This window comes from Suricata suricatta, chromosome 16 (assembly GCF_006229205.1).
Source record: "Suricata suricatta isolate VVHF042 chromosome 16, meerkat_22Aug2017_6uvM2_HiC, whole genome shotgun sequence".
NCBI lineage: Eukaryota > Metazoa > Chordata > Mammalia > Carnivora > Herpestidae > Suricata > Suricata suricatta.
In genome coordinates this window covers 15,964,935-15,984,712 of record NC_043715.1, presented here as the reverse complement: position 1 = coordinate 15,984,712, position 19,778 = coordinate 15,964,935, and the positions used below count along the sequence as shown (strand labels likewise).

The following is a 19,778-nucleotide window of genomic DNA, read 5'->3' as shown; positions in this document are numbered from 1 at the left end:
ACCTTTCCAGTTTTTTAAATGAAGGGCATTTAAGGCATAAGACCATTTTTTCACTGGGAGGATTTTTAGACTAAGATGAAATAATAATTATTTCCTTTAGGGTACAATTTAAAGTTATTTCCTTTTCTAGGTTTAGGAAAGGTTGAGAAATTTTGGTTATCATCTTTTTTTTTTTAATTTTTTAAGAGAGGGAGATGCAGAATTCAAAGCAGGCTCCAGGCTGCAATCTGTCAGCACAAAGCCCAGTGCGGGGGTGGAACTCACAAACCAAGAGATCATGACCTAAGCTGACGTTGGATGCTTAACTGACAGAGGCACCCACACACCTGGTTATCATCTTTTGTTTAATAAGTTTATTTATGAAATCTATGCTATTTTTATAAATTATATTCAAAGAACAGTTAATGCTGCTGGGAACTGCCCATGATGGATGTTAAATTTTAAAAAAAGAAGATAGAGGGATGCCTGGGTGGCTCAGTCAATTAAGTGATTGGCTCTTGATTTCAGCTCAAGTAATGATATCACAGTTAATGAAATCAAGTATCAGGCTCTGTGTTGACAGTGCAGAGACTGCTTGGGATTCTCTCTCTCCCTCTCTTTCTTTGCTCCTCCCCCACTTGCACTTACACAGCTGTCTCTCAAAATAAATAAATAAGCTTAAAAAAATTAAATAGAAGTCCGTGAGTGGCTCAATGGGTTAAATGTCCAACTTTGACTCAGGTCATGGCCTCACAGTTCGTTGAGTTCAAGCCCCATATTGGTCTCTCTGTTGTCAGCACAGAGCCCATTTCGCATCCTCTGCCCCCCTCTCTACCCCTCCTCCCTCTCAAAAAGTTAAAATAAACATTAAAAAAATTTTTACCAAAAATAAATAAGAAGCTGTAAAGTAATGATCCAGTTTTATTTTAAAAAATAAGACTAGTAAAAAATAAAATGTTAGAGTGGTGCTCTCTGAGAACTGGGATTTGAAGTTATTTTCTCTTTCATACTTAAAAAAATTTTTTTAAATGTATTTATTTTTGAGAGAGAGAGAGAGAGAGACAGTGACAGTGTGGGGGGGGAGGGGCAGAGAGAGAGGGAGACAGAATCCAAAGCAGGCTCCAGGTTTTTACCTGTCAGCACAGAGCCTGAGATGGGCTCAAACTCATAACTACAAGATCAAGCTGTGAGCTAAAGTCAGATGCTTAATTTACTGAGCCACCCAGGAACTCTTTTTCTCTTTTATACTTAAAAAAGTGTTTCCAGAGGTGCCTGGATCGTTCAGTCATTGAGCTCCCAACTTCTGCTCAGGTCATGATCTCCTGCTTTTGTGTGTGTGTTTTTTTTAATGTTTTATTTATTTTTGAGATAGAGACAGAGCATGAGTGGGGAGGAGCAGAGAGAAAGGGAAACACAAAATTCAAAGCAGGCTCCAGGCTCTTAGCTGTCAGCACAGAGCCTGACGCGAGACTCGAACCCACGAACTGTGAGATCTTGACCTGAGCCAAAGTCAGAGGCTTAACAGACTGAGCCACCCAGGCGCCCTATGATCTTCTGGTTTGTGAGTTCCAGCCCCACATCAGGCTCTGTGCTGACAGCTCAGAGCCTGGAGCCTGCTTCCAATACTGTGTCTCCCTCTCTCTCTGCCCCTCCCCTAATCACACTTTGTGTTTCTCTCTCTCAAAAATAAACAAACATTAAATTTTTTTTTTAATATTTCCAAATTTCCAATAATGATATATCCTTTATAGATCTTTTTAATTATCTTTATGCCTTAATAAAATGTTAAAATAAGAATCTTCATGTTTTACAACATTGTAATTAACCGAAACTTTTATAATATCATCTTTTAATTTTTCCTCACAGATTTTAATTTTCAGTGTTTATATTTATTGCAACTCTCTGGCTGCTATCAACTATATGATTTTGGGCAAATTCTTTTTTTTTTTAATGTTTTTTTTAATGTCTATTTTATTTAGAGAGAGAGCAGCAAGCAAGAGGGGGAGGGGCAGAGAGAGAGGGAGACACAGAATCTGAGCAGGTTCTAGGCTCTGAGCTGTCAGCACAGAGCCCGATGCGGGGTTCAAACCCACAGACTGTGAGATCATGACCTGAGTTGCAGTCAGATGCTTAACCAACTGAGCCACCCAGACGCCCCAATTTTGGGCAAATTCTTGATCTCTGGCCCTATATGGATATAGTTTATTTATCTGTGAACTATCTAAATACAATTTCTGTGTCTGTAACATAGCTGAGTAACTCTTTAAAAGTCAGATTTTTAAGTTCTGTGAAAGTCTATGCCTTTTTTTTTTTAATAGGAAGTATTTCAGTACCACATCCTTATTTCATCCACTGGAAGATTAGGTACTTATCAGCCCTTGACTGTCATATGCTGCTTCTTTCTTATTAAATTTGCCTGTAGAGAGGTCTCAAGAAAATTATAATTTTGCTGATCAATAAAGTTGAGACCACCATTCTAGTCTTTAAGCCATTGCAAAGTTTCTCAAGAAAGACTTTTGTCTTCCTTTCCTCCCATCTCATAAAAAGATCAGTCACGTAACTCCAAGTGTAGAGATTGAAGACTCAGATGCCAGCAGGACTCAGAGAGTAAAATGTAAATCAGGGAAATTGGCTGAATGGTACTTACTGAACTGGAAAGCACACTAGAAGAGGCAGCTCCAGTTTTCCTTATGGGTATATATACTTAATGTTGCCAGATCTTCTGATTTGTCAAGAGGAGCCAGAAATCTAGATTTTTGTGTAACATCCCATTATTAAACATTGACACTAATTCAAAATGTTTTAGAACACTGTGCAGACCAAACATATCTGAAGTCCAGATATGTTCTATAGAAAACGCAAGACCTACAGAAAGGAAAGTTTTGTATTTTTAAGTGAACTTAGAATTATCTTGAATTGAGCATGAGGTATTCACCTGATTGATTGCCTTGGGAATAAAATAAATAATGCTCATGGAACATATCAATAACATTTCTTCATTGCATACCCTTCTGAGAGTAGGAATTATGATTTTTATTATTGTTAGTAATTCCAGTGAATATCTTCAGATTCAGTGGTTCCTGGTAACCTCTCAGTGACTGCATGTACTTTAAGCCAAATGGCTTCATCTGTAACAGAGAATAGAGTTATGGTAGCAACAAGCACAAATTATAACCAGTTTACGTGTAAATTTTTGGGACATTTTAGGTTGGGGGAGCAGCTGCAGTACTGCATTGTTAATGTACGTTTGGCTCTGTTTACCCTAGCGTGTATTTTTAGACTTACTAGGAAAATAGTAATTATTCCTATATTTTTTACTTTGTTTCTTACCTAAAAAGTGAACTAATGTGAATAAGTTGAACTTGATTTTTTTTTAATTTTTAAATTTTCATTTTAAGTTTATTTATTTATTTTGAGAGAGAGAGACAGAATGGTGAGCAGGCAACAGGCAGAGAGAGAGGGGTAAAGAAGAGAATACCAGACAGACTCTGCAGTGTCAGTGTGGAGCCTGATGTCGGGCTCGAACTCACGAACCATGAGATCATGAGCCAAAGTTGGACATGTAACCAACTGAGCCACCCAGGTCCCCGTTAAAAAAATTTCTTTTTAATGTTTTTTTTATTTATGAGAGAGAGAGACAGTGCAAGTGGGAGAGGGGCAGAGAGAGAGGGAGACACAGAATCTGAAGCAGTCTCTGCTGTGAGCTATCAGCACAGAGCCCGACGTGGGGCTCAAACCCACGAACCACGAAATCATGCATGGCCTGAGCTTAACCAGATGCTTAACCAACTGAGCCACCCAGGCACCCCTCATTTTTTATTTTTAAAGATGCTGGTCATATCATTAGATATTCCCCTCTTCTGAGTCTTTTGAATGAACTTTGAATTCTATATCATGCATGCATCCATCTATCCATTCAGTCAGTAAGCATTATCTTGACCTTTTCAAAGATGCTAAGGCCCTGCATAATCTACTCTACCATACCCACTAACCTGATCTCATTCTAGCAAGAGGAATGTCTTGATTCTTGTGTTTTAGTCACATTGTGCACCGTTTAGTTACTTAGACATGCCATGTCTTTACCTACCTGAAGACTTATGCACATGCTGTTGCCTCATGTGTCTTGCTTCTCTTTCTGCTTTGAGTTGCTGATTCTTTCTTATCGTCAGGAACCACTCAGAGAAGCCTCCCTGACTATCCTCTCTTAAAGTTGTTTTCACATTATTCTTTCTTACAGATTCCTGTTTTCTTCTTCTTCTTTTTTTTAATGTTTATTTTTGAGAGAGAGAGAGTGAGTGTGTGTATGTGTGTATGTGTGAGCAGGGTAGGAGCAGAAAGAGAGAGGAGACACAGAATCCAGAGCAGGCTCCAGGCTCTGAGCTATCAGCACAGAGCCCGTTGCGGGGCATGAGCTCAAGAACTGTGAGATCATGACCTGAGCCGAAATCAAAGGCTTAACCAACTGGGCCACCCAGGCGCCCCTGTTTGTTTTCTTCATAGCATTCATTCCACTTTGTTTTTCAAAAACTATTGCCTTGTTCCAAAATTTTTTCCGTTTCTCTCATTACAGAAAAACCCCTTAAAGACAGGCATCTCTTTTTTCTTACTCAATTTTGTATCTTTGGCTCACAGTAAATTACTTTTGAATTAATTACTCATCGGCCTACACAATGGTGATTAATAATCATATGCCTACACAATGGTGGCCAGTGCTTTCTAGGCATATTGTATGCATTATTGCCAGTGCTCATAACTCTGTAAGGGAGATAGGTATTTCTGCCGTATTGTAATTGAGAAAAGCTAACTTGCCCAAAGTCACACAGAAAATAAGTGATAAAGATATAATGAAAGCTCAGTTGTCACTATCTTTGCTCTTTCATTATGTCATGCTACCTACCTCTTATTTATTGTAGATACTGTTGGTATCTTAACATAGGGATTATACTGCTTTGTTATTGTGATTGTAGACATTTCTAAGGAAACTTGTGGTTTTCTTCTTTCCTTATCCCTCTTCATGCAAAAAAAGATTACAATAATATCTAAAATGCCTACTAATAGTATATCATGATTTTGACTTTTGGATTAAGCCAAATGAAAATTCATGTATTTTTATTCAATAATAATATTCACACTCTCTTGTATTAGAACATTTATCCTCTCCTGAGTCTTAACCTCTTAATTCTTCTATGTGATATAATTACCTATTTAAACATTGATAGGTATAGAAGGATTTCTTACATGTCTCTTAAGCACCTACTTCTATTGTGCAAATATTGGCAAATCGAAATAATTGAATTCTCAGGATGCCTGGGTGGCTCAGTCAGTTGGATATCAACTCTTTTTTTTTTTAAATTTTTAATGTTTTTATGTTATTATTATTTTTTAAATGTTTTATTTATTTTTGATACAGAGAGAGACAGAGCTTGAGAGGGGAAGGGGCAGAGAGAGAAGGAGACACAGAACCAGAAGTAGGCTCCAGGCTCTGAGCTAACTGCCAGCACAGAGCCTGACGCGGGGCTCGAACCCACGAATGTGAGATCTGACCTGAGCTGAAGTTGGAGGCTCAACCGACTGAGCCACCCAGGCGCCCCTTTATGTTATTTTTTAAAGAGAGACTATGCAAGTGGAGGAAGAGCAACTAGAGAGGGAGACACAGAATCCAAGTAGGCTCTGAGCTATCAATGCAGAGCCTGATGCGAAGCTCCAAGCCACGCACTGTGAGATCATGACCTGAGCCAAAGTCAGACGCTTAACCAACTGAGCCACTCAGGTGTCCCCACAATTCCTTTTTTTGCACAATAAAATTAAATGAACCCTTTATTTGGTCCTGTCTCCTTAAGTAGTTTTTCCTTGTCTTTGGAAGTGCTTTATGAAATAGTATATTTCTGCTTGCACTGCATTGACTTCCTCACTTACATTTGGTCTTCAGCTCTTTGCCTTCTGGCTTCTCTCCCCATCACTCCCTTGATACTTCTTTGGCAAAATTATTAAGAAATACCTTTTGTCACATCAAATAAATACATTCTTTCAAGTTTTTCCTTATTTGAACTGAATGAGGCATTTTCATTTTTGGCAGTCCATACCAAGACTGTTCTTTTTTTTCTTTTTTTTTCTTTGGACACCATACTCTTCAGGCTCTCCTCTGACTCTAGCTTTTTACTTGGCTTCTTTTCTTATTCTGATCCTTCTGCCTCTTCATTGTTTATATGGTCTGTTAGCCATCTTATGTATTCCCACAGCTTCTATCTTCTTGCTCATTCGTACATTCATCAAATGATGCCCGTCGTGCAAGGCACTGTGCTATTGCTGAGAAGAGTGTGAATGAGACTCACAGCCATAATGTGAATAGTCTAATAGGAAATACATTAATTGGCAATTGTGGAACAGTGTATGATAAATATTCTGTTAAAGGAAATACGTAGAATGGATACTTAACTAAGACTGGAATGGTCAGGAAAAGCTTTTTGGGAAGAAGTAACATTTGAAAGGGGCTGTGGGAAGGTCAAGGTTTCAGAGAAGGAATAGCATTTGCAAAGAAATAAAAGTAAGGGGGAACTTGGCTGAAGAATTGAAAATCATTGTACATTGAGAGTGTTGAGAAAGAGGAGAATGGAGAGGGGGAAGATTGAAGGGTTATAAAACTAGGCACTTGTTAGTATTCCTTCAACAAATGGTGCTCTGTTGTGTAATTTAATAGCTATACTTACACATATGTATACATTTTTTATTTAAAAAAATTGTTTTAAATCTTTATTTTTGAGAAAGAGAGTACGCGTGCAAGCAGGAGAGGGCAGAGAGTGAGAGGAACAGAGGATCCAAAGCAGGCTCTGCACTGTCTGTGTAGAGCCCCCAATGCAGAGGTTTGAAATCACAAACGTGAGATCATGACCTGAGCTGAAGTTGAATATTCAACCAACTAAGCCACCCAAGCACCGCTAAAAATAAAATCTTTTAATTTTTTTTGTGTTTATTTATTACTGACACAGAGAAATAGAGCATGAGTAGGGGAGGGGCAGATAGAGAGGGAGACAAAGAATCCGAAGCAGGCTCCAGGCTCTGAGCTGTCAGCACAGAGCCCGACGCAGCGCTGGACGCAGCGCTGGAACCCACGAACCTGAGCTGAACCGACTGAGCCCCCCAGGCGTCCCTAAAAATGACATCTTTTCAAAAATAAGGTATACTGGGGCACCTGGGCGGCTCAGTCAGTTGAGCCCTGGGTCAGGCTCTGATCAGTGCAGAGCTTGCTTAAGATTCTCGATTAAGAAATAGAGCATGAGTAGGGGAGGGGCAGATAGAGAGGGAGACACCCTCCCACCACACAAGCACTCTCTTGTCTCTTTCAAAATAAGTAAACATTTTTTTTTAAATCTTAAAAAAAATAAGTTAACCATATGACCGACAAGCATATGTAAATATGCCCAAAAGCATTAATTATCATATTAAAATCACAGTGTGATATCACTCTATCTCCACTAGATAGCCTCTAAAAAAATTATAAAAACATTTTTTTATGACTGAGCTTGTGCCATAGTCAGAACTTTCATACATTGATGATGAAGAGTGTATATTGATACAACTTCTTGGGAAAACTATTTAGTACTAATTTGCTTCATTATTTTAGGTATTATTCAAGTCTACATATATCAAATATAAATATCAAATATCTAAAATTATTTCTTGTCATGTGAAATAACAATTGTCATTTTAGTCAAGAATGATAGACAACACTCATTTCTTCTTTTTGATATGTAAATGTAATTGTTTTCTCTTCACCATTTAAAATTTAAGTAATCTTGTGGAGGGGTGGTTCAGCTCTTTGTTACTGTTTTTTTTTTTTACTTTTTAGGGGGGGAAATAACAATACTTAAAAAGGTAATAAACTCATTCCTTAATATTTGAGACTAAATTTCATGCTTTAAAGTAATGGCTTTTTGCCAGAATCAACTGTGGAGCTTTATAAAAATATGCGTTTTAGGGGAGCCTGGGTGGCTCAGTTGGTTAAGCCTCCGACTTCGGCTCAGGTCCGATCTCACGTTCGTGGGTTCGAGCCCCGCATCAGGCTCTGTGCTGACAGCTAGCTCAGAGCCTGGAACCTACTTCAGATTCTGTGTCTGCTTCTCTCTCTGCCTCCTCCCCTTCTCATGCGCTGTCTCTCTCTGTATCAAAAATAAATAAAACATTAAAAAAATTATAAAAATATGCATTTTATGATCCTGCCTACTGTAAATCCTTATTCAGTAGGTCTGGGCTGGAGTCCCAGGACATCTTCATTCAAGAAAAAAAAAAACCCACATATTTCCATATGCAATTCTGATATTCCTTGTTGATTACTACGATCTTTCTTAAATTAAGAGGCAGAAGTACAGAAGTAATGAACTTGTTAATTTGTTTATTGCCACGCATGGTAGACAAATATTTTTGTTCTCTATTTTTTTTTTAATTTTTTTTATTTTTGAGAGACAGAGAGAGATAGTGTGAGCAGGGAGGGTCAGAGAGAGAGGGAGATACAGAATCTGAAGCAGGCTCCAGGCTCTGAGCTAGCTGTCAGCACAGAGCCTGATGCGGGGCTTGAACCCACGAACTTTGAGATCATGACCTGAGCCGAAGCCGGACGCTTAACTGACTGAGGCACCCAGGCGCCCCAAATATTTTTGTTCTCTAAACAATCAGCTTGTGTCTAAAAATATGAGGTTTAGGGGCACCTGGGTGTCTCAGTTGGTTAAGTGTCTGACTCTTGATTTCGGCTCAGGTCATGATCTCACAGTTTGTGGAATCAAGCCCTGCATGGGTCTCCGTGCTGATAGTGTTGGAGCCTGCTTGGAATTCTCTCTCCCTCCCTTCTCTCTCCCTCCCTTCTCTCTCTCTCTCTCTCTCTCTCTCTCTATCTGTCTGTCTCCTGCCCCCACCCCCAAATAAATAAAATAAACTTTAAAAATGGTAGTTTAGGTGCTCCTGGGTGGCTCATTCTGTTGGGCAGCTGATTCTTGATTTTGGCTCAGGTCATAATCTCATGGTTCTTAAATTCAAGTCTTGTATCAGGTTCTGCACTGACAGTTTGGAGCCTGCTTGGGATTCATTCTCTCTCTCTCTCCTTCTCAAAATAAACTTTTTTAAGTGCATGGGTGGCTCATTTGGTTAAGCTTCTGGCTTTGGCTCAGGTTGTGATCTCATGGTTCATGAGTTCAAGCCCTACATGGGCTCTGTGCTGACAGTGTGGATCCCACTTGGAATTCTCTCTCTCTCTCTCTCTCTCTGCCCCTCCTCTACTTGCTCTCTCTCTCTCAAAATAAATAAATAAACTTAAGAAAAGGAAGAAAATAATAGTTTAAGTGAGAACAGAGTAGAAGCTGGAATATGGGGAAATAGGGTATTTGGAGTAGAAAATACTATAGAAAAATGACATTTTTATTTAAAGTGGTGGGACATTCAGGTAGTGATAACAAGTGATAAGATTTTCATTTGATTGGTTTTCTGGGGATAGAAACAAGAATTAATATTTTACAATTGGGTGGATTCAATCATGGTAGATGATTTGCTCATTCATTCATAATATTCATTCATTCATTCTAATTGCATAGACAGGGATGTTGGAGAAAGGATTTGTCTTTCAGCAGCTATTCTCCTGTTCAAGAGCCAGCTCCATCCAGTCTTGGCTATTGTAATCAAGTCATAAACTAATTGGAATATAATTTCTTCTCTGTAAAAACTGAGGGTTATGCTAAATACTTTTACAACTTCTACTAAAATTTGATGCTATTTATGTGAATTTTATGTTATTCTCAGAAAAATACATTCATTCCATTTGTACCATTCTTGCGTAGCCCTCTTTACATTTATTCTCTCCTTTCTTTTTTTGCACGTAACATCTATGTCTTGGTTCTGATGCAATTAGTTATTTATGTACTTGCTATCTACCTCACTGCACTGTAAGCTATTTGTGTGTGTGTGTGTGTTTTTTTTTTAATTTATTTTTGAGAGACAGAGAGAGACAGCGTGAGCAGGGGAGGGTCAGAGAGAGAGGGAGATACAGAATCTGAAGCAGGCTCCATGCTTTGAGCTACCTGTCAGCATGTATGCTGTTTAAAAACAGAGACACAGGTCACTTTAGTGTCTACACCTATGCATACAAAATGGATTACTAGTGACAAAATTAAGTTTTTCTTCTTTTAGAAAATAAACTATAGGGGCACCTGGGTGGTTTAATCAGTTAAACCTCCAAATTCGGCTCAGGTCACAATTTCATAGTCCATGAGAGTTCAAGCCTCTCATTGAGCTCTGTGCTGATAGCTCAGACCCTGGAGCCTACTTTGGATTCTGTGACTGACTCTCTCTCTCTCTCTCTCTCTCTCACTCTGCCTTTCCCCCACTCATTCTAGCTCTCTCTCTCTCAAAAATAAATAAGCATTAAAAAATAAATACATGAATGAATGAGCAAATATTTATTAAATGTCTTCAAGATAAAAACAGTATGGATGGGGGTGCCTAGGTGGCTCAGTTGGTTGAGCATCTGACTCTTGATTTTGGCTCAGGTCATGATTTTACAGTTTGTGGGATTGAGCCCCGTGTCCGGCTCTGTGCTGACATGACAGCATGAAACCTGCTTGGGATTCTGTCTCTCTCTTTCTCTAAAACATGTTAATTCTACTTATTTCTTTTCAATGATAGATTATTACATACATTGATAAGTGCATGGTTATTTTATCCCATTTAAAAAAAAAACATTTATTTGAGAGAGAGAGAGCAGGGAAGGGGCAGAGAGAGAGAGGGAGAGAGAAAATCCCAAGCAGCCTATGTTCTGACAGCAGGGCTCAATCCCAAGAACCGTGAGATCATGATCTGAGCTAAAATCAAGAGTTAGATGCTTAACTGACTGAGCCACCCAGGTGCCCCAACTACATGGTTACAAAAAATGACTATAAAATATATGGTTCTATAATATGGTTAACAGTTAAGCAGTGGAAGAGATCTGTATTTATTATTGATTTCATAAACACTCAGCTAAATTTTAAGTGTTTGTACATTGCAATGTATGGCTCTGATAACACACACTAGGCTTCAGATAATTTCTTTACGTTACTTCTGCACATGGACATCTCTTCTCTCTCCCTTCTCCTCCCATTAATGCTTTCCTCACCCTGTTTGGGCTCTGAAACCCCATTCTAGGTACTTCCCCTGCCTCTGCCATCCCCATAGATGACCCTCACCCAGCTAGGCTTCTGACACCCAACCCTAGGTCTTCCTCATATTCACATCTTTGACTATGAACTCCACCGTTCTTTTTTTTTTTTTCATTTATTTATTTTTGAGAGACAGAGAGACAGAGTGTGAACAGGGGAGGAGCAGAGAGATAAAGACACACAGAATGGGAAGCAGGCTCCAGGCTCTGAGCTAGAGGTCAGCACAGAGCCCCATGCAGTGCTTGAACCCACAAACCGTGAGATTATGACCTGAGCCAAAGTTGGATGCTCCACTGACTGAGCCACCCAGGTGCCCCTGAACTCCAGAGTTCTTAAAGCTCTATTGAAAAAGTATTCTTACAAGATATTTGAAAATTATAAATAAGCCATAAATGTTTTACTCAATAATTTTGCCATAGATATGACATTGAAAGTCTTACTCCTTCTAGGACAGACTTAAGTAATATCTTTTGAAAATAATATAAGTTAATTCAGAATGTAGATAACTAAAATGGTTAGTTAAATAGTATACTCCATTCTGTATTTCATAAGTCTTAAGTTATTTTGAAAATAATTGTAGGGGCACCTGGGGGGCTCAGTCGATTAAGCCTACGACTTCAGCTCAGGTCATGATCTCACATTCGTGGGTTCAACCCTGTGTTGGGCTCTATGCTGACAGCTCAGAGCCTGGAGCCTGCTTCCGGTTCTGTGTTTCCCTCTTTCTCTGCCCCTCCCTGCTCATGCTCTGTCTCTCTCTGTCTCATAAATAAGTAAAACATAAAAAAAAAATTTTTTTTTTAAAGAAAAGACTTGTAACGTTTTTAGGTGAAGAGTAGTACCTACAAGAAAAAAAGATGATGTGTTACATTAAAACGATTGTGGAATTCAAATTAGTTTTTTTTAGGGGCACCTGGGTGGCTCAATAGGTTAAGCATCCAACTTTTGGTTTTGGCTCAGGTCATGACCTCACAGTTTTGTGAGTTTGAGCCCACATTGGGCTCTGGGCTGCCTGTGCAGAGCCTGCTTAGGATATTCTTTCTCTCACCCTCTTTCTGCCCCTCCCCCTCAAATAAATAAATAAACTTAAATTAAAAAAAATAATCTGGAAGAAGTTATATGATTAAGTAAATATGTGATAGCAAACTATTAATTGGCTTAAACTTAGATAGAAAATTTTGTTAAAAAAGAGCGTCACCTACTAGTTATTCTTGGACTCCATAATCTTTTAGAAACCAAATATCCAGTAGACCTGCAGCCAGTACATTTTTCCAGTGAAGGTGCCAAGTATGATGACTGTCAAGCCTGAAGTGTTTTTAACAGAATGACTGCTGTCTCTCTTCAATGCAGAGCTATGTTGGCACAGTGGAGGTGCCAGGCATTTTGTTTTAGAATGTCTGACATGAAACCATAGCCTTGGGATTTATCAGGTTATTGAGATAGTTAATAGAGAGATGGAAGAGTAAGGCAGTTAGTTCCCAAACCATTTGCAAGGACTTTTTGAAAGTCTTTTAACTCATTCATGTGCTATAGTAGCTTCATATTTAGAGTGTAAAAAAATAAAAATAAGTACAACTCAATTTTTTAAACAACGTACAAATGTTTATAATTACATTTTCAGTATAGTAGTGTTTGCATCTGATATCAAAGAGCATTCATTATTTAGATCACTAATATGTATGTTATATCCTTAATTTACTTTTTGTTAAATTTTAAAGCATTCCCAGCACAAAGTATCCTATTTCTATTCATGGCTGCTTGCTTGACACTTGGACAGAAACATCTTATTTTCAGAGTCCGCCTTCCTTCGTCATTAATCTGTGCATGGAGTTTAGTATGTAGTATTAGTTGTGTACAACTTTTTTTTCTTTCTTTTTTTTTTTTGTTTTTAAAATTTATTTTTGAGAGACAGAGAGAGAGACAGCATGAGCAGGGGAGGGTCAGAGAGAGAGAGACACACAGAATCTGAAGCAGTCTCCAGGCTCTGAGCTAGCTGTCAGCACAGAGCCTGACGTGGGGCTCGAACCCACGAACCTGAGATCATGACCTGAGCCAAAGTCAGATACTCAATCGACTGAGCCACCCAGGTGCCTCAGTTGCGTACAACTTTTTATTTATTTTGTTACTTACCTGAAAGTAAATAAGTTTTCAGAAAAGTCATCAAGTAAGTGGGCTGTCTGACAAATTTGGCCTTTACTTTCTGACCCTAAAGCAAGTGAACATTAAATTGCTAGCCATCAGGTCAAGAAGGGTGAGGTAAGGATACAACTTCCAAAAAAAGAGTGATAACTTAGAGTTCTTTTTAGCAAATCACCTTATTTAAGCCTTACAGCAACTCTATGAGGCTACATAGTATCCATGCATAGTCTTAATTTTTATTTTATTCATTGATTCATTATATATTTTAGTAAAAGAACATCTGTGAGCTCACTGTCCAGCCCAGCTTATTTCTGTTCATTCTTTGCCCTGTCCTTTCTCCCCATCAGAGGAAACCATTGTTTATCATTACTTTCTTTTGTTGTATCACATATTTTTTTTAACTGTTACACAATCTTCATATTCTTCATTGGTACAACCTGCCTTTGGATTGTTTTGAAATTAAGTTAAGAAATGTCTGTAATAAGCTTTGCCTAGTGCCTGACCCATCCCCAAATGTTTAATAAATGGTACTTGAATTCTTAATGTTATTTTGTGGAGAGAGAACAAGAAAAGCATGCCTTTTATCAGCTGTTTCCTATGTTTTATCTCAGGGGGAAGTAAGAAAGTGTGGGGGCTTGAAGTCTTTTCACCTTTTCCTGGGACTGAACAATTTACAGAATTAAGCAGTAGAGAATGGGATTTGGACTATCAGTGGATAGGGAACAGAGTTCCCAACTGAGAAAAATAAATATATAAACTGCACTATTAAGTTATCAATTTTTCCCGACTTTTTCACACTGCTTTGTGCCCTCAGGATAGGATTTCTATCTACTTTGAGTTTGATGCAGTATAATGAAACTACTCCTAGCCAGTGTTGAAGAATAAAAGACCGAATTGACCTAGAAAATAATCAGTGACATAAATGGATCAATTAAGAATTTACTGAATGATCAAGCAAACAGACCAGCCAGCCTATTTTTACACTGTTCACCTTCCCACCCAACATTGGGAAAGCATTGATTTGCTTTCAATATCTGAAAATAATTTCAGTCCTCCATTTGTTTATTCCCCCTAATGACCCAACACTGCAATATTGCACCAACATAAGACAAATTCTTGATCTTGTTTTTTTTCCCGTTTCTGCCCAATTTCCTTTTTTCATATACTTGTGTTAATTTATATTAACAGACTTATTTATTATATCACACCTGTCCTAATTCCACTACATGGGCATTTAAGCAGCTCACTTACCTGGGATTTTGGTCAACTAAAATTCATAATGTACCATTAAGTTGATTAAACATTACTGCATAATTAGCAACATTCATAGGAAAAATAGGTAAGAAAACAGTCACCTCAAGCCTTGATGACCGGGAAAAGAATTCTTTAGAAAACGGGAGAATCTGGCTGAATTAGTTGGTAGAGCATACGACTCTTGATATCAGCATCATGAGTTCAAACCCCACATTGGGTGTAGAGCTTACTTAAAATAAAATAAAAAATAAAAATTAAAAAAGAGGGGTACCTTGGTGACTCAGTTGGTTAGGCGTCCAACTCTTGATTTCAGCACAGGTCATGATCTCACAGTTCCTGGGTTTGAGCCTTGCATCAGGTTCTGCACTGCCAGCACAGAGCCTGCCTGGGATTCTCTTTCTCGCGCGCTCTCGCTCTCTTGCTCTCTCTCAATCTCTCTCTGCCCTTCCCCTGCTTATGTTCTCTTTGTCTCTCAAAATAAATAAAACATTAAAAAAGAAAAAAAGTAAAATTATTTCTTAATTTAAAAAAAGAGAAAGAGCCTTTAAGTACATCACATAGCTAAATTTCACTTTATTCCTTTGGGCAGGTGTTCCAGCCTTGCATGATCTATGATGAATTATGACATGCAATATATCCCTCTTAAGCCTGTGTCATTCATAAATTTGATATCTTTGCTTAGGTTGTTGATATAGTAACCATCTCCCTCCAAGTGAACCTGTACATTTTTGGGTGCTGTTGCTTAGCGTCATCTGTTTTATTAAATCCCTATTTCTTCACCTTAGTTATGAGAACTTTATAATATTTTCTTAAGATATTTTACTGAATTTAGGATAACTATACTTTTCCAATAGAAGAGTCCTAAAAAGCAAATTAGTGTACAGCTTGGCCTTCATAATTCCATTTTTCGCCAATAAAAGGTATATGAAGAGATATTTTTATCCATAAGGTTTACTAGGAACTGTGAGAGACACAGCTTGCTCTTAGACAGTTTTCACTTGTACCTGTTCTATTCCTCTTTCTCTTTTTTTTGAAAGTTTTACTGATATATAATTTACATATAAAATGTACCCATTTAGTGTGTACAGATTCAGTAGTGGTTAGGTTTTTTTTTTTTAAGTTTATTTCTTTCTTTGGAGGAAGAGAAAGGGGGGCGGAAAGCATAACCAGGGGAGGGGCATAACCAGAGAGAGAAGGAGAGAGACGATCCTAAGGAGGCTCCACAATGTCAGCGTAGAGCCCAGTGGAAGGATTGATCTCACAAGCTGTAGATTGATGACCTGGGCTGAAGTCAAGAATTGGATGTCCAACTGAGTCACCGAGGCACCCCAGTAGTTGTTAGTTTATACGTGGAATTGTGTAACCATTACCATAATCCAATTTTATTTATTTTTTAAAAGTGTATTTATTTTGAGAGAGATAGAGCACAAGAGGGAGCAGGGAAGGGGCAAAGAGAGAGAATCCCAAGCAGGCTCCACACTGTCAGTGCAGAGCCCAATTCACAAACTGAGATCACTACCTGAGCCAAAACCAAGAGTCGGATGCTTAACTGACTGAACCACCCAGGTGCCCCACCATAATCCAAATTTAGAACATTTTTACCATCTCAGAAAGAAAACTTGTGATCATTCTGTCTTCCTCTTAAAAAAAAAAATCTAGAGGTGATTTTACTTTTGTTTTCTAAGGAAATCTTTACTCAAGAAACTACCTTTCGATTATGGATTTCCTACTCATATTCTGTTTTTATAAACCTAGAATTTCATTTCTTTCTTACCTAACTACTTTAAAAGGTAACACAAGAAAAATAGATGTGACGTCTTAACATGAGGTGGTTAGCACCAATGTAGGACTATTTTTCATGGATCGTCAAGAGTTCTTTCATTGGATAGTGGATAATAATATATAACTGTAATTTGGATAGAATTTGGGAGTAAATGACAATAGTATTAACAGCATGATTTATAGTCTTTTAATCTTTTTATGTCTTAGGGGAAGCAGATTTAAAAGTAAGGCCATTGTATGTGGTTGGGTTGTACAGTTACAGCATGGGAGAAATTTCCTCAAGATAATAGGGTAAAAGAAAAGTTTAAATGAGGATTTAAGTCTTAGGTTGTTTGGAGTAGCAGAGCCGTCCCAGTTATGTCTGAAATCATAGCCTGTGATGGTAACCACCATATTAACTGTTTCTTCCCTTAGGTACATATGTAAAACTTCTAACTTGTTAGTTTTCAAACACTTGAGTCAGTTAATCAAAAAATACCTTTATTGAATGAATGAGTCCATAATTCCTACACCTTCTATTTGACCTTGCATGTTACTTTGTTTGTTTGGTGGTAGGTTGTGGGGAGGGCTATAATAAGTTCTATATTTAGTTACTTTTTATTAACATTGCTTTTATACTTGTAATATACACTTGATCTTAACCAGAAGGCTGAGAAGCGATATATACCACTAATATAGGTTCAACTTTATTTACTTCTTTGGGAAGAGTAGAATGTTTCGGTCCACATTGGTTTGTTTTGTTTTGCCTTATTTTTTTTATTTTAATAATTAGAGAAGTGGAGAAATAGTTCCAACTAGTGAAGTACTGGTGATGGACAGGTTTTTTTTCCTTGACATAAATCTATTTTGGTAGATCTTTATCATTTTCATCTAAGCTATTTTTATTTTCATATTTGCCTTTAGTTTGGACAAAAAAAAGGACTTGATATGCTTCTCTTTTATGTATAAGGAACTCTTGTTTTCAACATGGATTGAGAAAGATGATTGTTTTAAAATCCATATTCGATGATAGTGCCATTTTTGTTTTAATTAGGTTCTCCCTGCTCCCTCCCCATATTATTTGAAAGATAGGAATAATTTATTTAAGGCTTTTAGCAACATTTTAACAAACAAAATTTTCAATCAAGTTATATTATGTTCAGACAGATAATTGAATTTGCCAGATGTTTTAAAAATGAAAATTTCAAGTGTTACATAATAAAGTTTTTCAAAAGAAAATTTTCAAGTTGATTTACTGTGAATGAAGATAACATTTAATAGTAAAACTTCTCATTTTAGCTTTCCTTCACAACATTCTTCCTTATCCCTATTCACGTCAAAATTAGGGTACATACTCCAAAGATTAATTGGAAGGATCAAAGTATTTATGCATTCAGTGATCAGCTAACTAAAAGTATTGCTTGTTATCAAGGATAAAATGTCTTAAGGTCCTACCTTTGTTTTTTAGTCACTCATGCAAATAACTAATAATCTTTTTTATTTGCTGGAATTTGGGGTTTCTTGAAATATTAGGCAAGTTCCTTAAGCCCCGTGTCTCATTTCTTTTGAAAATGGGCATATGATTCTAATTGGGTCCTTTGAAGTTTCTTCCAGCTTTGATTCTACTACCTTTCCAAAATATTTTGAGAATTACTTGTGCCTTAAACCATACAATAGTAACTATAAAAGAATGTTTTATTAAAGTTTTTATTGATTTATTTTGAGAGAGACAGAGAGAGTGTGAGCAGTGGAGGGGCAGAGAGAGAGGGAGAATCCCAAGCCAGGCTCCATGCTGTCAGGGCAGAGCCCAATATGAGGCTCAAACTCATGAAACTATAAAAGGATTTTTTTAATAGTAGATATAAATGTAATTTTATAGACAGTGATTATAAAGTATATTAAAAAGGTATGGATTATTTGGGATATAAAAGTAATCATAGTCTAATTTAGGCTTTTATGCTGATTTAAGAATATCCTATACTTTAAGTATATCCTATACTTGTGCCTTTCTGGAGTTGGGAGATAGATCAGAATAAAAATGAGAATATCTCCTTGAGCTCTGTCATTCCTCGTTTAGCTTGTTTTGGGAGACAAAAATGCATTTTGATAGTGAGCTAAAATATTTGCTTAAAGGTGCTGAGTAAGAAGAGCAAGACTAGACTAATGGTCTCATTGGTGAAGGCAATTTAAAGCTGATTATGAGTATGCTAATTTACACTCTTATTACAAAGGAAGATAATGGGCCATTTTGGGTTATTTGACATTTCTTATATTTTGTCTAATTTTGTCCAGTTCTAAAATTTAATGACTTTGGAGACCATCTTAAACATAAGGGATAAAGCCAAGAAGAAAACAGGGGACTGGACTAATAGAAAATCCGTTCTTCAGTTCAGTAAAATTACATAATAAAAGAAAAATATTTGCTAATCTTTATAACAGTAATTATATGGATTTTTTTTGTGTGTGAGTAATATAGTTCTCTTTATGAGTGAAAAGACGTATTAATTTCATGCTCATATGTTAGGTTATTGACTTAAACTCTTTTGGAATTTTTTTCTCCTTCCCCCTACAGAATCTGTCTATGATCTTCTCCCAAAGGAGTTACAGTTACCTCCATCTAGAGAAACATCTGTAGCATCAATGAGTCAGACAAGTGGTGGTGAGGCAGGCTCGCCTCCTCCAGCTGTAGTTGCTGCTGGTATGCATTTCATTTTACTTTATTAAAGAAAACTAGTGTATTATCTGGCCAACATGAACAGTGCTGGCAAAGTTCATATCAAAAAGAGTGTGATTTGAGGGTTTGTTTTAGGAGGTTTTAAAATATATATTTTTTTAACCTTAAAAATATTCAATATACATTTCTTGATATAATTCTTATTTCTTGAAATGTCACATTGGCACATCTGTTAGTGCCATTTCCTCTCTAAGAGCTTATCATCAGTTATGGAAACAAACTTGAAGCTCTTTTGTTGACTGCTCATTAAAAGGTTACATACCAAGCTATGGATCGAAAATTACATTTGAGTCTCTATTTAACAATTATTTTTAAAAATTTGCTGCAAGGGAAAAATATTTGATTTTGTGTAACCTGAAAAAAGACTCTAGCACTCAAGTCTCTTTTCTGTTTGTGGCATGTTACTATAACCTTTCCCTACATTTAAAAACATGTGACTTACGACTTCTTTTCAATTCAGTTGAAAGTAATGGGAGATTTGAATGTAATATTTATATAAAGGTATTTTGTAATATCAATGAAAAAGTATAGAAAGCAATGTTTGAAATTTAAGTTTATTTTTACTCCGCTCTCAAATCATACACTTTACAATTATATAAAATTGGTTCAATTTTTTATTGAATCAGAATAAAAGATTGATAGACAAGTTAGTAGAAAAAGTCTTGATTATTAACAAATTAATAAGAGTGCTTACAATAATACTAGATTGCCCAACTGTAATTCTTTTTTTAGTTGGG

The 19,778-nt window shown here is 37.1% G+C and overlaps 1 protein-coding gene across 7 annotated transcripts in view; it reads left to right on the top strand.

The window, feature by feature from the left end:
* The window catches only part of NFAT5 (nuclear factor of activated T cells 5), a 173,276-nt gene that overhangs the window by 92,443 nt on the left and 61,055 nt on the right, over positions 1 to 19,778 (top strand). For all 7 annotated transcript variants that reach the window (XM_029924547.1, XM_029924546.1, XM_029924542.1 and 4 more), the window contains one exon: positions 18,880 to 19,005. Coding sequence is in view for 4 of the 7 variants with exons in the window: in XM_029924538.1 (XP_029780398.1) it covers positions 18,880 to 19,005 (126 nt within the window). In the remaining 3 variants the exon portion in view is untranslated. The remainder of the gene's footprint in view (positions 1 to 18,879; positions 19,006 to 19,778) is intronic.